This window comes from Pungitius pungitius, chromosome 3 (genome assembly GCF_949316345.1).
Source record: "Pungitius pungitius chromosome 3, fPunPun2.1, whole genome shotgun sequence".
Taxonomy (NCBI): Eukaryota; Metazoa; Chordata; class Actinopteri; order Perciformes; family Gasterosteidae; genus Pungitius; species Pungitius pungitius.
In genome coordinates this window covers 14,242,810-14,268,670 of record NC_084902.1, presented here as the reverse complement: position 1 = coordinate 14,268,670, position 25,861 = coordinate 14,242,810, and the positions used below count along the sequence as shown (strand labels likewise).

Genomic DNA, 25,861 nt, shown 5'->3' with positions numbered 1-25,861 from the left:
TATCAGACAGTCTGGTGATACAAAGCAAAATATTCTGAAGTTTCAAGGGCATTTGGAAAATTTCGGTTTAAACCACAGGTTCAAGCAAAGGATTTATTACCTTTCTTACCATTAAACTCACGCCATTTATCCAATTCAACCATTTAGTAAGTGGAAAAATAAGTTACTTTTGCCAGGAACATGCTGACATACCCCAGCAGCAAGGGCAGGCATCTGCAGTACGCGTCATTGAAAGCAGATGCATTTGACTCAAGTTAACAACTAGATAGCGTTCATGTAAATTAATAACATTTGCTCCGGAGTGAGCTCAATTTATGTGTGAAGCAAAGTTCCACAGAAACACATACAAACTAGAAAAAAAGGTGCTCTTTTTTTAAAGATGCAAAAGTCCAGAGCTGAAGCAGCCGCAACAAGGGAACAAATATCTGTGCTCCAATAGTCAGCATCAGCCAGCCAGCTTCCGTCAACCTAATAAGAACATCATGGTCAGAGTGTGATGGCAGATAGCAGGGCTGCTTGATTAAAAACAGCCTGTGTTTCACACCAGGATCGCCGCTTGCCTCCGAGGTTGATTTCCTTCCTAAGGGAGCAGCACAAAAGCTTGACACGTCCAAACAACCTGTGAGAGGCATGGAAGACAAATGAACTGGCTCTGACATTGCGGAGCTCCTTTGGGCTTTTACAAATGACTCCTCATATGCCTCCCAGTCGCGGCATATGTCTGCACCGTTTCTAATGAGTGCTGCGGATACGAGCAGAGTTCAATAAGTAATGATAGAAGACCCTCGTTCCCTTATTATAGCCTGCATGCCTGACACTAAACATGGTATAATGTATTGGAAACTACAGCATACTCTTATTAAAAGCAAGTGGTTTTTTTTTTTTTAAAAAGGCATTTGACAGACTCAACAGCGCTGGTTCCTCTTTAATGTGCTCTAGGATCATTTTCTGGGTACAGAGGGAAGAGTAGAGAGACTTAATTAACAGGGCCTGTACAACAACACCAATCAATACAGTACACCAAATAGTTTCAGTGTATACCAAGGCCCAGCACAGCCTGCCGGCTTTTCATGTACTTAAACCCCCCCCCCCCTTACTTTTTTTAATTAGGGGAAAATAGGAACATTACTAAAATCTGCCAATGCTGTAACATCCAATCATTACTCACAACGATTATTATCCAACATCTGTCTGGCCAAATGTGAAAAGGCTCAAATCAAGAGCATTTGGGGAAACTTACATTCAGCACTAATGGGCCAGTCTACACCTTAGGAACATCAGATGAACTTTGAGCCTGACTGCATGGCCATTTTGGTGAGAGACGCAATCTGTCCTTTTGAGATCATGTCTTCCTTTGGACCTTAAGCACCCCGTGCCGTATCAGATAGTCCGAGAAAATACAAAGCGCGGAATGCCAGATCCCATTTGGCCTCATATATCAGCCACTCAATATATTGCTTATACATTTCCTTTCAAATTCATAACCCCCTGAAATGCTAGTGCTCATTAATGAGACTCTTTCATAAAAGGTAAACATGAATGACTGAAACGTTGTGTTCTGAACACATGCATCAATGCACGTCCAAAATAGGTTTATTATCTCACAACACATTTTGATGCCAAAAAACTTGATGCTGAAAAAAGACTGTTTGTGTTGTTTATACCCGCCAGCCTGCTCACCCTGCTGCTGTCTGGCAAGTGGCAGAGAAGCATTGGCTGCAATCACTGCAGAATACAGAGCAGCCTCTTCCCTCAGACTCGAGACACCAAAAAAAAAAAAAAAAACTAAGTTCTGTTTTTCTTACGTAGCATTAACAAATACATCACGTTGCGCAACCATGTTGTGCAACAAGATAGGCTTGAGAAATGGAGGTACCGTAGGCGGTAGCATGAGGAAATGCATCCTTCCATCTTGATTAACAGATATCTACGTATGGTACATTACAGGAGTAATGAATTTATACAAACAAAGAAAAGTGGAACGAGACAAGGAGTACCTGGAGTAGTTGAAGAGGCGGCTGCCCCACAGCTTGTGCTCCCCTCTGGGTGGAGAGTGGAAGAAACACGAGTCGGAGCCATCGAAGCAGTTCAGGCCGTCCTCGGTGTTCTTGGAGGCGTGGCTGTGAACAACGTCCAGCAGCACCACGATGCCCATCGAGTGAGCCGCATCGATCAGCTGCTTCAGTTCTTCGGGGGTCCCGTACCGACTAAACAAACACAAGTACGTACCCGTGTTAGTCCCAAAACCGGGAATAATTTAACTCAGCCCACAATCTCAATGATAACCCCAAATCAAGTCTAAGTTTGTGAGTCGATTTGGAGAAAAGCATCAGCTAAATGAAACGTTAAAAAGACATTACTTTTAAACTTTTTTTTCTCCCTTACATTATCCTCACAGGATCACAGAGGACGTGCAAGGGCACACAACTATTTTCATTTAAAGGGGTTTCAGATTTAAATAACCACAACACTGTTGAGCAGGACATTGTTTCACAAACATAATCTCCTTCGCAGACAATTTGACGCAAGATCATCCACAACAAAGGATTGATGGCTTTTGTAAAATATTCTTAAACACCTTTACAATCATTCAAAGGGCCATAAAGAAGACACTATGGAAAAATCCAGAGTACGTTTTTAGACACACACGCACGCTGGCGCACGCACACGCTGGCCTTCTAGCGATCATTATATCCGCTTCCTTTTCAAAACAGGACACGTAGCGACAGTATTACCGTGCTTCCTGGGATTCGATCGCTCGGGTTTTAAATGACACTGAGAGATCAATCGGGGGTGAAATTACACCATACACATGGAGTTATGCTCTACTTTACGCAAGAGAAGAGGGATCTAAGGGGAAATTATGAGTACTCCCCCACTAGTCAACCTTTATCCAAGACTGCTTTGCCCTGTGGATTAACAACAAATGTATTTACAGAGAGATTATTGTTGGTGGAAGACTTTCTAACCTTGATTCAAGGTGACAATCTCAATGAAGTGGAAAGTTGCTCTCGGAGTTTTGTTCTCATGTGAAGTTACTCATTTAACCCTCCCAATAAAACACTTGTGGATATGTTTATCCACAACTGTAAATGACGCACTAATTATTTTGCCTCTGACTTCTAATATTAGGAGGGATTACAATAGATTTCAGCCCTTGTCGAGTTGAAAGGAATTGTCGCGTCTGATTTTTTCAATAATGACTAAAAAAAGACCAAACAATATTGTATGAGTGACTAATGATAAAATGGAAAATGTTCACAATAAATACAATAAAATATTTTATAATGAAAACTATAGCTTTACAAATTTAAATGCAGACACATCAGGAGAGCTACGCAAGAAAAAAACAAAAACACATGTTGTATAATACTGTGAAATCGCCCAGCATTTACCTGGAAGCAGCAAAGAAACTTGTAACTTGATATCCAAAGCTTGCATAGTAGGCGTGCTCCATAATTGCCATCAGCTGAATGCAGTTGTAACCTGCACACAGAGGGAGGAGACATTTCAAAAGGATTCTTTTCCAACAGATTATGGAACTAACGTTGTCCAACTTATGTAAACAGTTCAGGTACGGCAGCGTGACACAATGCAGTCTCACATCCCGCAGCTTCTTTGTCAACGAGTACATTACATCCCGACTATTTGGTCAGCCTCCTATCTTACATGCATGCATGCATGCTTGATTGTAAATTAAATCAGGTGAAATATCTGAACTGAAATAACAGCAAAGTCACTACTCTTCTGATGCGTTTGGCTGCATTAATGTCGTACAGTAATTATCTGGAAACTGTAGAACTCAGTACTATTTAACCAGTGTCAACTCGTACCGCGTGGGAGCTGCAGGCATTCCCTTTCTAATAAAAGCTCTGGCATCCTGGAGGCAAGCTGTGGCTACAGGGAAACACCAGCCATCAGAGTCAGGAGGTCATGTACAACATTTCAAAACGACCTACAAGAACGGCTTCTCTGAATAAGAGAACAACAGGCTTTTGAACTGCCACGGAGCACTCCAGAGGGAAGCCCTGTGGTGTTCCACTGTTGTTTGGAGCACATTTATTTATTTATATTTCAGCTTCTTTTTAGGATCGAGAGAAGAAAAAAATGGAATGTTGGCTTCTGAAGGGGTGTGACAAAGCACTGGGGTGAGAGGAAGTTTCTTTTTTTTTTTAGATATATATATATATATATATATATATATATATATATATATGCGCTTTAAGTCAAGAAAATGGAATGGCAGGCAAAGGCAACCGTCACTAGAGACGGGGGGAGTTTAGCCTCCTGAAGAATCCCATTGTGCAGATTCCCTGAGCTGCTGCGAGAAGATACTTTGACAGTATTTACTCCGACACAACCCAGGAAACAGAATTTATCAGATTGCGCCTGGTTTTCTATGCCAGTCATATCTGTGCCTTGTAATGTCAGTGCAGCAGGCTGTATTTGAATGTAAACTGATGCCACTGCTCATATGGGCTGAATTGTAAACCTTAACAGGGATATGTTTCTTGTGGTTAAAGTCCCTCTTTAGGCCTAGCTCTTCATTGTAAGTTGAGTTATTATGAAAATGCATTACAAATTAAATATTACAAGTCACATTTGTAAAGAGAAGAAATACATTGCTCACAAATCAAACTTAATCATATTGGGCATTTTACATTTTTTGAATTGGTTTTGTTTCCCAAAAAACTTAAGTAGGATGATTTTTAATAATAATGAAAAAATACTAAGTGGAAAAGATGAAATCCTGTGTTAAGGTATCACAACTATATTACATAACAATGTTATAGTGTCCTAGAGATGAAGGGACATGTAGTGTCACTAATACTCAGTCATCTAATGGGTAGTTGGTTTGTAGGAATTAAAGTAGCCTCCAGATAAAAAAAACAAAAAAAACAGCTTCTATACTGAACACAAGTAAAGCTTTGCTAAAATGCCTTTATTGATACTGAATATTTGACTAAGACCACTCTATACATTGTCCTATTTAGTGAAACGGAGCTAAATTCAACAACCACTGACATTTAACCAGAGTTTCAAACAATCAATAAACCCACAGTTGAGTCCGGACGACTAAAACCTCTGAGGGTTCTACCGAATTAATCTGAACATACAGATCAGAAGGGAGTCACCGCTGAATAAAAGATTATGGCTTCATTTTTGGATCTCAACTTAATTGTGAGAGTTCATGATAATTTATACTAGAGGTTGTCTTTAAGGTATTTGAACATACAACTATATGTTCGTATTGTCCGTGGGATTCAAGGTGAAGAAAGAAGTAGGTATGGTGTATGACTGGCTGATCCCTCCGGGGCACGCCAGGAAACAGGATGTTGACCTGCTGATGTGGCTTTGAGCAAAGGGAGAGCGACAGGTTTGCCACCGAAAACACTGCTACTGGAGGAGCGCTTCTAGACCAGTGTTGACAGAGCTTGCACAGGACACTGACAGTCATAAAGGAATGGATTTCAATGAACCACTCAACCCGTATACTCCCAACCACATCGCTGGCTCGGACTGGATCGCCTCAATGGGTCACATCCGCTCTGTTCTTGGCGAGAAAAGATCCAAAAACGTTCTCAAGCCGAGTCAACAGAAGCCCTCGCTGACATTCGGGTCGAGAGGATAAAAGCAGGATGATTGCTCTGCGCTCGCATCAGATTCGAGTAGCCAATGGAATAAGAGGGATGACAAAAGGGGAAAAATACTAATATCATGTAGCCACGTTGCTTACCGAGGTCTTTTATACGAGGCAGCACGTTGGTGGTGAAGTTGGTGTATGAGGCGATCTTTCCCTCTGGTGAGGCGATGCCCACATGGGCCTCGTATATTCTCAGGCTCGTGGGCTTCTTGGGCCGAGGGTGGATTTGCTGGAGAGCAAACCAACGTAAGAAATCAGGACAGCACTTTTTCCTTAAAATTGCTTCCAAAACATAAAAAACACAATATATTTTGAAAGTAATTATGAGAGTTCAGTTTTGGATTTCTGGGTCTCTGCGTCAATAGCTTACTACAGAGGCAGAAGATGGATCCCTCACATGCTGAATATGAAGAGATCTAGGTTTCATACTAGAACACATGTCCTGATGGCTACCCATCAGGCCTAACAAACCCGCTGTTTGAAGCACATGATTGAACCACTATATAAATAAAGCAAATATAATGCCGGTCTGAGGGCCACTCTAATTAAAATGATGCTAAATAACAAGCAAGGTGGTCTGTAATAGCCTCTACTTGTTTTGCTTGGGCACACTCCTGCTGTGAGCGTTAAGTATTGAGACACATTCAGACCCTCTTACCATCAAGCACCCATGTTAACAATGGCCATAACAGCTGTGGGAATGACAAGCAAGGCTGATTTCAAATTAACTGCATCTTTCACGCTGCATGCAGACACTGGACCAACTGTCATTTTAGTAACTAATCAGATGAATTTAGCTTGATAGCTTTTTAATCTGTTGTAGCCATCAAACAATGAATAATAAAGCTTTTGAGAGTTAAGCATCAAATATTTTTACACTAGAAAAAAAGTATCTGCTCAGTTTGAACTGTTTTTCACACTAACGTTACCTTCCCTGGCATTCAAATCCAACCACTGGTTCCCCTTTTCTGTTGCAAAGCGACACAGATAATTGCGGTTTGCATTTGACAATGTTGTTTATAAAATGCTTCCATTGTGCACAAAAACGCACAAACAATTTGGAAAAATAAACCAGTCTCTCTGAATGATTTTACCGCACTGATGTTTTTCCAATATCATTTTCACCTTATTTTTGGGGGGATCTCTACCTTTCTAAAACAAAAGAATAAACAAATAAAACCGAAAAGAAAGATTTTATTTTCTTTAGTTAAAATAGCTTACAGTATAGGGCTGAGGGGGATCCCAGTGAACCCAGTCATAGACGACGGACTTCTCCTCCCTGTTCACATATTTTGCCCAGGGAGAGATTCGGTACAGCCGGCCACCCTCCTTGGTGTGAACTACCACCTAGAAAAAAAAAAAAAAAAAAGACTAATGAGTGTTGGGTTACTACAAGGTCACACACACACACAAAAAAAGTTTATGTAGCCTATGATTCAGGGTCTCTTTTGTGACTCACGTGAAGCTGGATGTTTACGGCATTAAAGCATTTATTTACATTATCCAGCCATGAAAGGCTTACATCATAAAACCGTGCCGTTATCCCTCACGCATTACACAGATTCTTCAACCAATGAAAGACATTTTTCAAACATGTCAAAATGAAAACCACACCCTTTCCAGGAAGCAGATCCGTGCTTTCCAATTGGAAAAAAAAAAAAAAAACTTTACACCTTTCTCCCAGAGACAGCAAAGATTGTTAAGAGAAGTTGTTGTAGTGAATCTAGCTTGAATGTTTTTTTGTTTTTTTAATCTATTTTCCTCTTGGTACAAACACAGCCACTCACTGGTTCCTCTGAAGAGGGGATTTGAGCCAGGGAGCAATTTAGAAAAATAGGAAATATAAATCATTATCCTTTGCCTCTCATCTATTATGTTTGCAATTCAAGACCCGAAAGAGGGTGAGGGGGGGCGGGGGGGGGGCGTCGAATAATAGTAGTTTGCCTCCCTCAGTCAAAAAGCAAAAGAGAAAGCCAGCGTGAGAGTTGGAAAAACCCAACAAGAAATCGATCCTGTAGCGTTGCAGTAGGTGTTCGCCCCGTTTTGTCCCCTGCAGAAACCGGCATTAGAACCCAACTAATTCTGGCTACTATTGTGAAGTAATGACTGTTCCAATGCCGCCTGCCGGTCGAGCCCTTGGCCAGACCCCCCTCTGGGGTTTTTTCATTATGGCCAGGCCACCTAGGGGTTAGCTGCCTGGCTCCCTTCATAACGTGCTTCACAGTTTATAGGATTAGGAAAAGATAGTTGGATAACTGGACTGGCATAATGGCTGAGAGCACGGTGGTCCTCTGGACAAATTGGCCACCATTAGGAATATTAAAGAAAAAAAATCTGACTGCTAGGTGCTGCTAAAAACAACTGAGAGCCACGGGCAACACTAGAGAGAAGTTAGGTGGGGATTGAAAAAAACAAAAGAGTTAAAAAATATAAAGTGGGCGTTTGCTCGCTTTGATAGCACCTTGTCCCGTCTATTCCTGCTTACTGTCAACATGAAGACCTCGTCGCAAGTACATGTACGGCCAAAAAGACACTGCTCGTTTAGGGAGACAAATTGGGCCCTGAACAAAGGGGTAGCAGAGGGCAAGCTGCTCTACATGAGAGGGACTGGAGCTCGACTCGCGCTTCCACGAGGGAGTGCTGTGGAACTAATTCTGAAGAGGAGCTCGCAGCGAGACGGCCATTCACAGGCAGCGGGGGTGCACGCGGAAAGGCCAGGTGCCAGCTTTTCCATCTGCTTCTTATCGTCCTTAGACTGACCTCCGCTGACAATGGGAGCCGGGCAGCCTGTCCAGGGCGCAGGAGTGTGCCAGCGATGACCCGGCCCCAAGGAGAGCGGCGCCGCCCGCTCCGCGTCTGGCATCTCATTTCACGATTATTTCTCATTCGCGCCATTTGCTTGGAAGACAATGAATAATGTGCGATGCATTTTTTTTTTTTTTTTTTTTTGCATTTCACCCTGATGAATTATTTACTAGGATTGAAAAACACCACGTAGGGTTTCTTTTCTTTGCACAGACAAAACCCCGGCACCGTGTCCTGAGGGAGCGCTGGAGCAGGGAAAAACAAGCCGTCGGCTGGGCTCCTCGCGCGTAACCACCCTCCACTGTGCAGGTTGTGTACATACAGGAACCTCCCGCGTGCGTGCCGAGAGCGTGACATGTTGTTGAAAGCGCCAGGTTCTCTCGTCAATAAAGACGCCACGCGTGCCAGGGAGTCTCCCTCGCACGGTACAGAGACATGTCCCCGTACAGTGGCAGGGTGGCACCTAAAAAAGGCGTGAAGATGTTCAGTTCTCTACCTTAAGCTTGGTGTTATGGCCCACGGCGGGTGTCCCGTCGTGCTTTGCTGGTAGAATCAGTTCCCACTTGCCAAACGCTTTCTTGGTGTAGGGGTGGGAGAATTTCTCCCAGTCATCTGGAAGGGAACACGCATCAAATCACACCAAATTAATTTGTTTACACCACACGGAGCCAGACATCATCCTGATTAACAGTGGGGCGATCAAAAGAAGCCGTATGATCATAGACGCCCAACGCGGAGCCTGAATCTCTCCCGGTATGAAGTGATCACAATATCTCAGTATGCATAATTCGGTCTCATTGTTATTGCTCGCTGATATCCTGGGACTTTTGCAACAGTGAGAAAACCAGCGGGCTCGGGCATTTTAGAAATAAGAAAATTACCATTTTGTCTGTTCATTGAGTGGGGCTTAGATTTTTTTACTTGCCGATTCTACATTACCAATCGTCATTGACTGACAGGAATACATCAGGGCGTAAGGCAGCCACCTGGGCGTGTCAATTTAGGATGTTTTTATTCAGTAATCCACATCCGTTTGCTATTCATGAGCAGAAACAACCGCAGGATGGGAAATTGAATCACAGGAGATACTCCAGAAGTGACCGGGCACAACACTAGCACTTTTCACTGGCAGAGCAGACCAAGTCATATTTTTTCACCATTTATTTATCTCCCCTTGCTTAAACTGCTCAAAAAAAAGAATAAAAAAAAAAGAAAAGAAAATAGTGCATCATGCATCCAACCTGCACTATATTCATGACTGGGGCCGCTCGGCTGTTTCCCCATTTAGTATGAAATTGAAATCAAACAATATGACTGACTCGTGTCAAAATGTAATCTCTCACAGAATGGAATGTTGGAATTGAGCGGCTGCCCAAGGTCTCTGGGAGATAATTAAAAAAGGAAAAAATATGGAAAGAGGAAAAGGCAGCAACAGAACCTACGTCAACGACAAAAGGAAATGTGTAAGGACAATAAACATATCTCCAGTTTTGTACACTGCATCCATCTGAGGGCCCAAGTGTTTGCTTTCCTTGATCATTACCTGCTGGGTGGAAGTTCAGAATTGCTTTGGCGAAGAAACCAGTGCTCGTGCTGTGGCCTTGCAGGGAAAATGATGCCCGAGTTACGTGGACAGGTCTGAATTATTTCTCCATCCTTTTTGTCATTCACATGCACACAACCGATTTTTGCCTTAATTATTTGTGGCACACTTTCCACGAGCTGGCAGAAACATCCCTCATTGACGTTGATGATACGAATGTCCCGTTCCACCACATCCCAAAAGGGGTTCTGTTGGATTGATACCTGGAGGCCATTGGAGTGAAAATTAACTCATTGTCACGATGAAGAAACCAGTTTGAGATTACATGCGCTTTGTGACATGGTGCCTTATCGTGCTGGAAGTAGCCATCAGAAGATGGGTACACTGTGGTCATGGTCAGCAACAATTCTCAGGTAGGATTTTAAACGGTGCTCAATTATTACTGAAGGGAAGAAAATATCCCCCCGAACAATTACAGTACCACCAGCCGCCTGAAGCCATTTTTGTTCACACACCGGCCGCTCACTGAATGTTTTCTCTTTTTCGGACCAGTCTCTGAAAACCGTAGAGATGGTTGTGCACGATAATCCCGTCTAGCACTAACAAAAAAAGTAGCACATTAGTGTATTTACACGCTAATGTTTATATACCGTACATATTTTTTTTCACTTATTTCTACTGCCAGGTGTAAAAGAGACATCAATATATTTGATAAAGGAAAGAAAATGACGCCTAGGGCTTACATTACCTTGTACATCTGCTTGATAGATGAGAGAAAGTCACATCGCATCGTGTTAATGATGAAGAAAATAAATGAGCTTTCTGAATTTGCACAGGCCACATTAAAAGAAAATAACACTCAAAAGACTATTAACCTGAAATTACTTTCAAAGTTGGCCCCGGGGGGGGAATAAGATTTCTGCACGCGCGCGCACACACACACACACACACACACACATAACAACTTTGCAAGCGATGATGAAATAACCAGCTACTGAAATATTAACGAACACTCCCACATTCAAGAACCCTCTTCAGTTTAAAAGTTTTCACTGTGTAATCAATATTTTCCACATTTTCTGCTCTCAAGTTGGTTGATCAAAAGGACTCGTGCCCTTGTGCCGGGGTTCTCTAAGAGCCTTCTTTATTTTGTGCCCCGTTGCGTTCAAGGGTGCAGGAACGTCCCATTTATTATTTAACGCAAACGCAAAGATATGCAACCTTGTCGTACTCTCCCAACCCAAAAATATCTTTGTCCTTTTCTGGTCCCAACAGTGACCATAACTTTATTTTATTTTTTATCAATCCAAAAATCGACTGCCTTGTACATTTGGAATGAAGCCCACGTTCCTCCATCTGCCTGCTGCGTGGTTCTTTAAAATGCAATGAAAACCATGGAGGTTAATGGGTCTAATTCCACGTCCATATCAGGTACATTTTGTAAGAAATGTGACCCCTAAAATGCATGAGCAGGTAATGAACGAGTTACATTAGAATTCTTGCTTATGGGAAACTAGCTGGACATCCCGCCGCTGACATAATGCTTCTACTCCTCAGGTTACTTACTGAAGTCACCGGTGAGGAAGAGGGCCTCAGCTGCAGGAGCCCACTCCAGGAAAAGCAGGCTGTTGTTGTCAGGCTGCCGATGAACGCCGAAGTTCTCGTAGCTGGTTGTGAACTGGTCAAAGCCCCCTTCTGCCTCTTCCAGGCGTGAAAGCTGCTTCTGTAGCAGCTCATACCTTGAAAGAGCAGGAAAACACAATACAGAGTACATGGTGTCAATGGATTACCCACCAATGAAAACACAAGATACATTAAATGGTATCCATCATCTGGGTGGAGAGTGAAATAGCAGATTAAAAAAAAAACAGACAGCCGTGCAAGACTCTTGCTCGATGTGAGTGTTGAATGTCAGAATAAATTAAGTAAATAAAAAGTTTAATCAGGTGATCGTGACTCAAAAGAAAAAGGCAAAAACATGTTTTTTCCTGCACTGATATATTTCTTTCAAGATTCCTTCTTTCGGACAAGTTGAAAGACAACATACAAAATACAACAATTTCATCAATTTGCATCTATGGACTTCTAAATTAGAAGTTACACAAGGTCTCATTTTATATTTAGACATAAAATCTCCTGAATAGTTCTATGGTAAAGTCTGTAAGATCGGATTTGCTGTGAGGTTACAGACAGAAACTTTTCTCGTGTGCCAAGCCCGTAAATGTGCCAGTGTTCAAAAGGAGAAAGAAACGCAAAAACGACAACACGACCATATCCACGCGTTTGCTTGGTCCTTTCTGGGCGCCCGGAGATGGAAGTGACCCATTGGAAGATTTTGAAAACAATATTTTTTTCCAGGTTATTATATAAAGAAATTACACATATTTTTCTGCCAACAGATCCTTCCTAAATGCTACACAATGTTCCTTTAAGAGTCATTTATTCAAAGTGGGCTTTCCCCCCCATCATACTCTGAGCCACAAATCTCTCCTTAAGTAGCACTTAGACTTGTACGTTGTATTTTCGCACAGGGTTTTGTTCATCCATCATTCATCGCTTCCTTAAACCAAGGACTACTAAAAGAAATTTTAAAAAAATCTTTTGACTGTTGGCTGTATTTTTTTGACTTACAAAAAACTAAAATAATGGAGAGCCAAAAGTTATCTCTGGGAAAAAAGTTAAATGTTTTAATGATAATCAAATCAGTTTTCTTTTTTTGCACGAGAGAAGAATACAAAATTGGATTGCCTTTAAGTCATGAACCGGGGATGCTTGATGGCAATTCCTTTTAATGTTGATCCGTTTTTATTTATAATTTTTTTTTTTTTTTTTTTTAAAGACAATTACTGATGTGAAATATGTAGTGTGAAAAACAGCTTCTGAACACGAAGATACATCATAATGTTACATTTACATCCAAATAACAGGGGAACATATTAGTGGAAACCCAGTCTGATTTAATTTACTAGACGGAACAGTTACTCGTTACTTGTTTTTTTAAAGCATCAGTTTATTAATTACTTCACTAATTTCTTTGCAGTTGTTAAGCATACGAATGAAATATTCGTATTCGAATGTAAGTATGAAAACAGGAATTGTAAACTGATGATTCAAGCTACAACATCACCATGAACAAGTTCTCTAATCATCACGTTTCATTCTTTTCCCATAAATCCATCAACATTTAATTCTACCATTCATTTTAGTCCGTGTGGGTCAAAGTATTGTCGACCAGCGTTGAGACAGACTTTGGAAACAAGTGGAACCGTTTGAATTCACGTGCGTTTGAAAAGGTTTCATAGTTGAAAATATTACAGTAAATCAGTGGACGGTGCAGGATTTCCACGCACACACTCCCTCTTTAAGCTCCACATCTTGGGACGCAAACCTGGCTCACTCCCTCAACAATGAGCGACTTCAGGCACACGCGGAGACGTAAACTTCCAACTGGGAAGGAAAGACTAACTACTTTGCAATTTATCTCACTTAAGTTGCTGCAGCCAGCTGGTGTCCGTATCAAATCCCCCTACCCACCTCGACCCCCGAGTACAAGAAAGCCTCTTTTCAGCCAGCCGAGTGTTAAGTGCACTCCCTCCCCTACAGCCCTGAAGCCAAGCTCCGACTGGCCTGTGAATGCCCTGGGGCTGCTGATGATGGGCTGAAGTAACAGCGCCATTTCTCAGCAGCTGCTCCCTCTGTTGAGCTTAGTGGATACAGACAGTACGCGCCAAATGTGAACCTTTAATGCCCGACCAACGACGCCACATGCCTCCTTTGCCACTTGGTCACCATTTGCAGAATATGCTGAAAAAAAAAAAAAAAGAAAAGGACAAAAGGGAACTTTGTCACAAAAGCGGCAAAGCGCCTCTGCCACGTTGTTAATAGGCATGAAAGTCACACCTATGATTAGAACAAGCGAGTTCCAGAAGGTTGGACCTGGGGGAAACAGCGAGCCAATATCCTATGGATGCCGTATTCGCCGCACATCTCCTGCCTCGGTTTCCACTTTATTGCAGCGAGGAGGCGAGATGAGACCACACATCACGAATGAATTGTGCGCCTATAAAAAAAAGAAAAAAGGAACAATTCATTCCAGAAAGTCATTAACAGAGTTGGAGCTATGGGCAAAATCAAAACTTTGATATATTTTCCCCGTTATTGATGATAAGACATAAGACCCTTGCGGTCCTCCGCGCCCTTGTCTACGAATGCCATTTCGATGACGCTGTCACTGGTGCCTCGTCTCTATGGCTTACCACCACGTTTTTTTTTTTTTTTTACACAACAACATCCACAACAACTCTGCCGCACAAGGTATCCATAGGCAATATTTGGCCATAAAACCCTCTCCCATCAAGCTGCAACGAGTCGAACTCAAGAGTTTCATCACATATGGCAGGTCTTTATTCCCACGACGCTGCCACTGAATTCATAATAAAAAGGAAAGTCAATTTTAGAATTGTAGAACTGGTGCCGAATTTTCATCCAGTGTTTCCCCCTTATTCATTCACAGCCAACTCCTTTCTTAGTGGGTCATGAGGTGCTAAAACCATGAATGCTATGCTCCTATCTCGTTTAAAACCTACAAACAGCCAACGCAATCTTTATGCATACGAAATGTAATCATACAGAGGAGGAATTATCTATCGCAGGGTGATCGTGATGTTCTTCTATCATATGACGAGTATCTACTTTGGCTCTAGCTTGAAGCCAAAAAGGTGGAGGAGGTCTATGGGAATATTCCATCTACAGAATTAGTTAGTAACAATGAGGATTTGTTTGGTGTCAGTCCCAGTTCTTTCATTAAAAGAAAACCATGGATGTACTATTGCTCAAGTGAGTTTTTAAATCTGGCACAGGCTTTAAGAGCCTAGAAAATTCCCTAAAGAGTTGGGCTGTCAGAAAAATAAATGTGCAACTTGAATCTTAATGCGATGCTACTCTTCAGTTGCCCTCAAACGCATTTCCTAATTGCAATGTAATGAATGAGATACAAACCTCAGTGTTCTAGTTTGTTCGGTCTTTCACGCACGTTAATAAACGATCAAAGCTAAAACGCGAGTGCATTATGGTACATTTTATAGTTGCCATTAATAATAGTACATTGGTGTTATTAGTGTGAGGGCCATAACCACAAATTTCTAATGGGGAATGAGCCCAAAATCATCTGCTTCTTACACACCCGGCAGACATTGAATCTCGACTCATTTAGGGTCCCGTTTCCTTCCATGAGGCTAAAAACAGTCCAACATTCAAAATGTTGCTCTCCATAAATAAATAAAAAATATGAAGGAAATATATCAAATACAACTTCTTAGCTGTGATGAGGGGAACCACACTGAGCTTCTCCTAGAGACAGAGTCATGTGACCCATTGTTAAGTAAAAATAGGAACAGCTGATTTATGAATATTCCTTATTATCATCCTTACAGCCGCAAAGGACAAAAGAGTATTTTTCCGCATCTTACGCAGTGGTACAGAGCAACAGGAGATTACAGATGGGAGTCAGATTGCAGTCCTGGCTCTTGTATCTCTTAGTTTGGATGACCGTTCTTTATCTAAAAATCATACTGGAGAAAATATTATGTGGCACAACTGAAATATTAAACTTACATATTCCTTCACAAAGCAACAGATCGACATCAACGGCCTGTTAAATCACAACCGTGTTGGATACATAAGATTCTTTCAAGCCACTATTCTTCAAAATGGGTGATATTGTATCTTGAGGAAACTATCAATTAATCCCAAATTGAGACCAAGACCGTAAAACCGAGTGAAAATGGGAGTTGCGGAGAAAGCTGTCCCACAGAGGACCAGCTGGGCCAAGCAGGCAGAAGTGGACGCTCATAGGTTAGTGGGAGAGATATACCGGTGCTGCAGAAGGTGGGTTCATGAAGATCTCAGTGAGGCCCAGAGGGTGCTCAACATAGAACACCAGCTGGGGCGCATTCGACGGAATAAGAGAAAGGAGGCTCAAACACAGCTGGCGAGACTTTGGTTCTGAGGCATTGGTCTGGAGCAGCAGAAGATTTAACATCTTCAGAAACAAAAAAGGAAGAAGATTGCCCGCCATCCCCAGGATTAGTCAGTGAAGCCGTTTCAATGCCTCGCCCCAGTGGAAGACCGGTGAGCTTTTCCTTGGATTCTCATAAAAACTTGGCCAGACTTGAGAACCTTTGCACAATGGTGGTATGCGAGACTGGCTTAGAAAAAAAACGTGACTCTTATAGTCCTTCCACAGTCTTATCTTCAGTTAAACACACATACAGGGTTGAGTCAAATCTCCTCAAAGTTTACACTTTTTAAATCTCCCCATGGAGCAGCTGAACTTTGTAACCTGTTCATTCCCTCACTGTTATCTAAATTTAGAGTGTGTTCACGTCTGTTGACTGAGGGTGACAGCTGAAAATAGAGGTGGCAGGACGGTCCACAACAGCTTGGAAAAGCACACACACACACACACACACACACGCACACACATGAAAAAACTTGAACTCTCCTCCAGAGCTCAACTCGCCTACAGGGCTTCCGTGTGGCAAGGTGACTTTCAAATAATGCCATTAACGTCCTCCTTCTTCTTCTTCTTCTTCTTTACCGAGTCCATTAATGAGGCTAAAGAGGGGCCTGAACGTAGATGTTGATTGATGGCAGTGAAACTTCCCTGCTGACCTCATACCTTCACTGACCCTCAAGCAAGGTGACAGGAATATGAATGCTGCCCTTTAAACGCACATACATTACAAATTCCCTCATTATAATACAATAGTTTCCAAAATGTGAAAATGTTAAATGTTTAATAATTACATTTATCCATCAAGGAACTGTAAATTGCCCCCCCCCCCCTTCTCCCTGCCACAGACTTCATAATTTGTAATGCCTGCATTTTGGCTCTTTTCAGTCAGAGCACATGCATCGGTGATCATCACTTCAAACTTAATTATCACGTTTGCTTTGAATGTATTGCATCACCATCAGAAGCAGACGCAGACATATTGCTTTAGTTTGACTTGGAAATGAGTTGTGATGACACACTCAACTCTCTGCAAAAACACATTGCCAGAATAATCAGCATTCCCAACGCCCCGGACTTTCATTTGGTCCAATTTAGGAGATGCATGGTGCCACGCGTTGCAAAATCTGTGCAGAACTTCCTGGGAAATTGCGCAACAGGAAGGGTAAATAATGAAGCATGTCGACGGAGCACTGCTCGCTGGGGCTGTAACCAGAGTCCAGCATTAATGGTTGTTTTTGCACTGATTCGAAAAGTAGCATCCTGATTAAATGAAATGAGAACTGCCCACAAACCATCGAAACAACTCATTAAAATGTCTAAAGGCCGGTTTGTTTAGTGGTTTGAGACTAAAAGAACCAGAGATGTGGCCAGCCTTAAGCCATGGCGGTTCAATCTGAAGAATCAGCTGCGTGGTCATAGGTCTCTTCCTGATAAGCCAGCTGAATTCTTCGCACATCTCTGCGAGGGGACTCAGCGTGTCACCGAAGCCTGAGAAAAAGCTCTCTATTGCTTCGCCCGTTCTCATGGTGGGATGTTTGGACCACGGGCCCTTAGAAGACCGGGGGCTTATCAAGAATTAACCGTCACACAGCAGTGATCCTATATGTAAAATCATTTGTGTGCAGGTTTCATCAGCGCGACAGGTGTTTGAGACACGTCTGGGGCTCTGTGAAGCAGAGCGAGCCCAAGCTGTGTCTGAGATGGAACTGACACGCTCATCTCTGTGCAAGACCACAGACCCACTCGCATGCCTCAAATACAAAGCAGGTGGTCCCTTACCTGCCACATTAGATCGGACACGGTAATGAAAATGGATTAAACTAATGTGGCCCATAAGCAAAGTTTTTCCAGGGCTAGATTAGGGGAATGATCCAAACGTGAGCAGATACCGTAGCAATGAGCGCTGAAGATCATTACCGACGTCTGCTTGTAGGTAAACCCCCCCCCATCACACTGATTTTTGAAATCAAGATGTCCAGCAGGTACGGCTAATCTGACAGGTGTGGAATTGAGTTGAATAACTGCACGGTCATTGTGTGAGCCTGTGCCACATGGTCTCCAAGATAAACACATCATCATGAAAACAACATTGTGTTACTATGACCTGGAACAGTTTGTTGCCATTCCATCATTAGGCAATTATTTAATTTAAAAGTGAAACCTTTAATTCTTTTCAGCAATTAAAAAAAAAAAGACAGAATAACCAGAAACATGAATGTAGAGACTGTGCAGTCTATTGACTTGGACAGAGTCCATTTACTTTTGGAGATTAGATCAGGCATAGGGGTCAAATGAGGGAGACAAGAGTGCTCAGGTCTCTGGAGGGGCAGATCATTTAAAAACCAATGTATTTAAAATTGTTGTCAATGTTCCCTTAACGCAACTTCTCGCCCTTCTATTGCCTATAAACTGTGATTTTGGGCGACTACGTTGCAAAGTAAATGTTTGTCCACTTTAAGTTGAGTAAATTCAAATTGCTCCTGTTGAACACTACGTTTTGTCTTCCCTCAATGCATTTGTTTAAAAAATAGTTATCATGGCATTATAATCTCAGTGATGCCACGAGACACTAGGATAATTAAACAACAAAAACAAGTTTGTAGGCTACGTCAATTTATCACTTTAGGTACATAGCAGTTCAAGAAGTGGTGATCTAAAGTTCATGCACAGCTCTAAAAAAGGACATTACAGTATCTAAACATCTGGACTTTCCTCTCTGGGTCGCACATTACTGGTACAAACACGACTCAGTTAGAAAGGTGCACCATAGAAACATTCCTTGTCTGCTCATTAAATCTTGAGTTTATTCTGGCATTTGCACAAATAATATATTTGTGTGTGTGTGTGTGTGTGTCACACAAAGACCCTAATAATTCATTTGTATGCAGGCCAAATCGAGAGTGAAAGGCAAACTCCGTGCAGCATTTGTGCAACATAGTTATTTTTGATGCAGAGCCTCACTCCGCAAAAAACAACAAAAAACACACACACACACACACACACATTTCATGACAATCGGACACGATGACAGAAAAGACGGATCACCGTGGGAGCCCCTGGGGTCCAACGGCCGCCAACTAAAAGCACCACCTGACGACGCAACGTGGACGTCACCTGACTGCGACACACGCGGCTACCTGGAGCGGTCACGCGTAGGATACGCGGACACGACTCGACCTCCTCTGCAACTCGTGTACGTAAAATGCTAGCGGGTCATTAATTTGCCAGAACGGGAACGTCATCTCCCACCGCGCGGGGAGCAAGGCGAGCTGCGCGTGCGTGGGAGGGAAACGACCTCCGATCAAACCTAATGTCAAACCTGCACGCAGAGTGTTGACCGCCTGGTGTTTGTGTGTGTGTGGAAAGCATCGATGGGTTCTGCGTGTTTATTTCAAGACACGGATGAACCTGCTGCTCGCTTCACCGGGGGGGCTGATTTTGGGGAGTAAAGCATTGCACACAAGCGCCCGTTTTAGCAGTGTTTTACCTCCTCTTGAAGTCCTTCTCGTACGGTTTGAGATAGGGATCCATTTGGAGAAGGAAGCTGAATTCAGGAATTGCAACACTATCCTCTCGGTCTGCCATGGTTTCTCCAGACGAAACCAATCGAGCACCGACCGCTCGCTGACAGTGGCAGGCGCCGCGCGCCTCTTTTATAGCATCCGGACGCAGCGCGGCGCATCACTCCGCTGCGTGCCAAGCCCGCCCCACGATCACATGCTTTGTTGTCCAGCGGGTTTTAGACTCGAGGGAGAGCCGAGCCGAGTCGGGCCGTGCGGTGCGGTGCGGTGCGGTGCGGTGCCGCGACACAGTGTAACTTTAAGATGACAGCAGTGGAGACACGTGGCGCGTCACAGGAAGATGACCCGACACCGTGTGCCGACGTGCGGCTTGGGCAGGCTGCCGGTGGGCTTCCTGATGGTTTAGTTTAGCCACACTGTTGGGTCAGACGCACATCAAAGATGTATACCAACGACCGATGATAGAGAGAGGCACTGAATATTTAACTTGAATAATATTATAACACTGCAGTGCATAAATAGTCTTAATTAAAATCACAGGCGAATTAGCATCAGGATACGTTTGAAGCACCAATGGTAAAACTACTCATTATTGAGAATAGCTCATTTCAGAATAATGTACATTATAAGATTGTATTTTAATTAGTGGTGCATTACTATTCATTTTATATGACATCTGTGGAGCTTAGCATAATATAGTTTCGCTTCAAGGATGAATGACGTCTCATGTTTACATTTATTAGTACATACGTATATTTGTTAATTATACTTTAAATATGAATCCAAAGCAAATAAACAAGTAACTTTAGTAAAGTAAAAAATAAATGTAATTGAGTGAAAATATCTGTCCTTGAATTTGTGCTGACAGAGCTTGAGTAAATATAGTCTTACTCTTGTAGGACTATTGTACTCTTGTACTCTCTGTGTGTGTGTGTGTGTGTGTGTGTGTGTGTGTGTGTGTGTGTGTGTGTGTGTGTGTGTGTGTGAGAGAGTGTCTGTAAATAATTATTTACTTTTTATCTGCATGTCTTTTTCAAGTCAAATGCTGATTTTTTTCACTATGTTCTTCCCTAAACAACTTCAGCAAAGTTACAGAACCAATTTTGTAGATGTGAGAAGGATAAACTTGCTATAATTTGGATTAAATCCCTTATGGAAAAAGGCTGACCAAAATTCACGCTGACTGAAGAAATTGAGGCTCCTGAAAATGTCCTTGTTGCAGAATAAAACTGTCCCATCTAAAAGTGACAGCGGGAGTGCCATTCTAAAGAGCCATCTGTTGGTAGTAGAGGAAACAAGCGTGTTACTGTCCATCCCTGAAGGTTATGCCAATACATTTTGTCTCCTGGAATTCACAGCTAAATAACAAATATTTTCAACACAATAGGTAACGCAATGACAACAGCTGACACAAACGTTAGATTTTATCTACAGGGTGTTAACTGGATGTCCAAAAGGAAGCGCTTGATTGATTTTAGGCTACCTTTGAGCAATGCGGCAAGATGAGCAGCAGCTACAATTTATTTTACGTAATCCGTCCGATTCAGTTAAACAGTGTCTTTCTGCTGTAATGAAAGACAATGAGATGTTTTAAAATGTTATGTTTCACATACAATTGCAATTGCATTTGGGATGTTTGGCAGCCTTTTTCTCCTCACTCTACAGTTCACAGGCCCCCAGGTTACCTGCTACAACAAAAGGAAGATATGAGTCACCTGTTGCAGATCATTAGTCCATCCCAAACACGTTGAAATCTCTCTGTAAATGCTGTGAGCTAAAACATTTCACACAAAGGTTTTTCTTTTTTATACAGTGGATTTTTGTTGCATGAATCAATATAGAGCTAAATAACACTTCCCCGATGATGCACATCTGTATGCATGAAGTGACTGCAGAGTCTAAACTATAGTCTGACTGCAGCTTCGGTAAATAAAAAGCTCATTAGTCTTACTGTAACCTACAAATCCCACAGAGTAGACAAAATAATCAAATGAAATGAATACCACTATTACAAACGCTGCTGTGAAGGTGGAATGTATGAGGGCATTTGTCAACTACAAAATAAATGTTAGGCAATCTTATCTTCATGTGACCTTCCAAAGCAGGGCAAGTCAGCAAACAGAGCTCCATTGGGTTAACACAGAAAAGTTCCTCTACAGGAACAGAACTAATTTGACAGAAAATATATGAGGAATTAGGAAGAAATTTGAATCGACTAAATCACTTGATGTGTCCTAATGTTTTTTTCCAGCTGGAATTTTCGGGATTATTTGAGCTGACCATTGCATTATACATAATAAGTTATTTCATTAACACCACCAGAAGATGCTTTGTCCACACTTGCTTACAGGCGTTTTGGTGCAGAGACAGGCTAAAGCTGAAAATGGGAGATTTAAAGTTTTTTTGTTTTTATTATTTTTCTACCAACTACCAACCTATTCACCCAAATTTCACTGTTTCAAAAGCTTCCCTTTTCCGTGTTTCCTTTTCCCAAGAGATCATGTTTACAACCCAGAGTGGCAGTAATTTATTCATACAGACAGAATACAGATGATGTTGATGACGAAGCTTTGCGCATCCCCTCCCTGTGGTGCTGAACTGTACGTCCCTACGCTGAATCCTATTTGAGTTGGAAAGACTACGACAGATGCAAAACACAATTGAAATGCTAGTTTCGACTGCCAATGTGACTTTAATTGAAGCTGACACATACAAGCTTCCCATGTGCCTAAATTGATGTGGGTACACAATCATGCTACATTGATATTGTGTGTAATGAAAAAATACAATTAGTCTTCCAATACCGGTAATTATTCTTCAAAAGATATTGTTGCATCAAAGCTGAGAGAATTACATCCCAGAGTATTCAATTACCAGATGACACATCTGAAGCCAGACAATATAGCTGTTCGAAGATAGAATGGAGGTCAGGGAATACTAAAACTGTAGTTTTAAATGTAGTTAGGAGGCATTGTTTCATAATAATTTTGTTTTCGATTTAAAATAATGAAAACAATCTGGTGGATGAATGGTAGTAAACTCTCTTTGAAAATCAAAGCTTTGAGCATAATCACTGTGTACTAACTGCAGTGGCTCCAAAGTAAGACTGCATACAATCGTATTAATGTGGAGCAGGGCAGAGAACGAGAATATATTTACTCTGCAGGAATCCTAAGTAAACATAAAGGCTAACATTTAAAAAAAGGAAACCAACCACACTATCTTTTTAAGATACTAGGATAACATACCACACTATCTTTTTAAGATACTAGGATAACATACCAGGATCCATAACTGTAATGTCATTGTGGTGTAAAAAATGCAACTCGTGTCCTGAAGTTCCTGCGTCATACTGTCGTCTGAAAAAGTCTCCAGAGGAAATATTTGATTAGGTTCAAAAGATGCCCTTCATGTTACTCATTCACAGACAATGTAAAGAAAAACGGCTTTTCAGAATACCTTTGCAAGGGAGAAGTTGACAGTTTGATGTGGAAATCATGTGCAATGTTTCTGAAGGCCATGCGAGGACACTATAACGGGCAAGTTAATAAGCAAAGAGAATAGAAAAGAGCTGAAATACTTTCAAATTGCGATGAATAGTGATACTGTATTGGTGATACTCACCCGGATATTTATTAACTAATTTTGTGGCCAAAGACGTTGAGAAAGACATTTATCAGTCCAGACATACTTTGCCACATTGCGTTATTCAATCAATCAATCAATCAATCAATTTTTTAGAATGTGTTTTTTAATATTTATCATGTTGTGATTGCATATATACAAATGGTTGTTTGCATTGTCCACATGGGTAATTTATGGGAAAATATTTTGAAAAAAAAAAAAAAAACAGAAGTCCCTTGTGCCCATAACTATGATACGAAAAAATCACAGCCAAACCGTTGTTGGATATTAGAATTCTTATCAGATCTGTGAGTAGACAAGAGCAAAGAACATGTCCATCAAATGAAATTTGAAATATACTGTAAGCTGCAGTCATAAGTTGAAAGGAAATTTGACTGTACGAAATATAGCTTATGACATCACAAAAAACTGAACTGAAAAACAAATGATATTTCCATGGCCGTGGCAAAGAGGGCATCTACATTCAATGTCGATACAAAAGAACAGCGGACATCTCAATCTCTCATTTCAATCCAAATTTGGAGCCAATTTGACTGATTCGAGCACAGTCTCTGGGCATTGCAACTCTGATTCTGTATGCAGTGCTTGATGAAGATGACGTTGATTGTTGGTCGGGGAGCAATCGTTTTTAAGTGACTGTGTGGACAGAACGCTGCCTCACAGCAGTCAGCTGGGGAAAGATGTTGTTTTTCAGGGAAGCCGTTTTTCAAAACGACAGACATCTCCCAACTTGGGCTACCAGACAGGAGTAGAGTCAGTTCCTCTGTTTGTGGTTTTGGGGGAATAAAAAAACAGAAAACAATAGTTTGCATCAAAGAAAAAAACATCCATCAAACTAAACAAAAGCATGGGCAATGTTTCTTGAACTGCATCCATAACACAACATCACCAATACATTTTCTGAGCCTCAAATAAATGCTGATTTTAGTGTGTGGAACTAAATGTTAATAATAATTCCTCATCGGACAATTCGCTTGAGACAGTTTTGTGGTTTAAAGTCCTTGAAACACCTACAATAAAAAAATATCCCTCTTAAATGGAGCTATATAAACTGCTCATGCTTCCTTTTTGTTTATGGATCAGGCATAAAGACAGGAACATTATAATAAATGAAGAAAATCAACATAATCCGAACACAATACAGACAACCTCTTTCTGTTGGGGTTCAAGTTGTATGTCATAGATAAGTGCTGAAATATTGCGGCTCATATAATTCCCTTGACGGAAGGACACCACTTCTCCATCAATGCTACAGAGTGAGAAGGGTAATGCCGGGCAATAAAAGCAAGCCGATAGGATGGGAATGAAGCTAATGAGAGGCGATAAGATTCCCTCCAGCCTTCAATTTCAAGGATGCAGAAGCTTGGCATCTCCGAAAAGGACCACAGACCGACAAGGGGAGGGAGATCTTTAATGAGCAACAACTGCGAAGGCGGGGGGCGGGGGGGGGGGGGGGGCAGTGATTTCAGTTTGTGCGTGTGTTGCACAACACAAGGCGAGAGTCCACTGAGCTGACCAGGTGAACATGAATCACTTCAATGAGTCGGGGTATCAGGTGGTGTGCCGTGTCCCCTTTCTCAATGTATCGCTGTACTATTGGCAATATGTCTAGTGTCGACTTTAATAGGAATTACAGGAGTTTCCTTCGGTTGACGTCACGGTTTCAGATGCAGTTCGAGGACACAAAGAGGCAAGCGCAGCCTGTATTGCACCACTCAGGGATTTTTGGCAAAACTAATTCATGAATTCCATACTGGTCGGCCCCTTCAGAAGAAGTGGATTGTTAGCACCTGACCTCACGCTGTAACAGGCCAAATGGTTTAAAACGAGCAGCAGGGACCCAAGGGATGCCGGCGGAGAAGGAGGGTGAAGAGGCCGCATTTCCGTTGAGCCTCAGTGAGGGGAAGTCAAGGCTTCCGTAGCAGAGACAAGGGGACCATTGTCAAAGAAGGTTACAGCAAAATAATTACACTGGCCGCGTCTCAATATTGAGCAGAACACACATACTGATGACTGATTTAATAGCTGCCGCGGTCGCCATCGATTTGCATGTTACTCACGTGAGGATGTCGCTCGTGGTCTTGATAAACACGGTCCGACTGTATCTCAGTGCAAGTGTTTAAACAAAAAAAGGAATAACCGAAAAAAAGGAACAAGGTCATATTTTGCTGTTAATGTATTGGTTGAGATGACATTAGACTCACAAATCAAAACAAGGCATATGTTTTTTCTTTTTCACTGATGTTCAGACCTTAAGCAATAAAAATAAAAATGCAGTCGATCATACAGTTTCCTTTTTTTTGCAAAGATGAAGGAGGCATTAAAACATCAAATGCGTGTGCTGAATTCACTCGTTTCCACCATGTGAGTTTGTGTCTCCGCCACCTTTCAAGATCAAGCTTGTAAAAAAAGAAAAAAGAGAAACATCTTCTTTTTTTTTTTAGCCAGTAGCAATTTTTTAGGAAGACAGGGGATTCTAAAATACTTACTAACATGTTTTCTATTTTTTATAACAAAGATGACTCGATGACAGAAACCCTGGTGTGGTTTGCTTCATGAGAATATTACGCTTTCTATTCTTATTATTACTGTGAATGTAGTCTTACATTTTGTGTTTTAATTGAAATGCGATAATGAAGTGACATTTTCAGACTGTTCTCCTTTTTAAGTTTCTTTTAAAAGTCCAA

The 25,861-nt window shown here is 41.7% G+C and overlaps 1 protein-coding gene across 1 annotated transcript in view; it reads right to left on the bottom strand.

The window, feature by feature from the left end:
* The window catches only part of gbe1b (glucan (1,4-alpha-), branching enzyme 1b), a 61,713-nt gene extending 42,029 nt beyond the window's left edge, over window positions 1-19,684 (bottom strand). The window contains exons 1-7 of the mRNA XM_062561656.1: window positions 19,496-19,684; window positions 11,559-11,731; window positions 8,946-9,061; window positions 6,866-6,991; window positions 5,738-5,873; window positions 3,396-3,486; window positions 1,998-2,207 (exon numbers count right to left, since the gene is read on the bottom strand). Of these exons, the coding sequence (XP_062417640.1) occupies window positions 1,998-2,207; window positions 3,396-3,486; window positions 5,738-5,873; window positions 6,866-6,991; window positions 8,946-9,061; window positions 11,559-11,731; window positions 19,496-19,593 (950 nt within the window). The 5' untranslated portion in view covers window positions 19,594-19,684. The remainder of the gene's footprint in view (window positions 1-1,997; window positions 2,208-3,395; window positions 3,487-5,737; window positions 5,874-6,865; window positions 6,992-8,945; window positions 9,062-11,558; window positions 11,732-19,495) is intronic.
* Window positions 19,685-25,861: the final 6,177 nt, after the last annotated feature.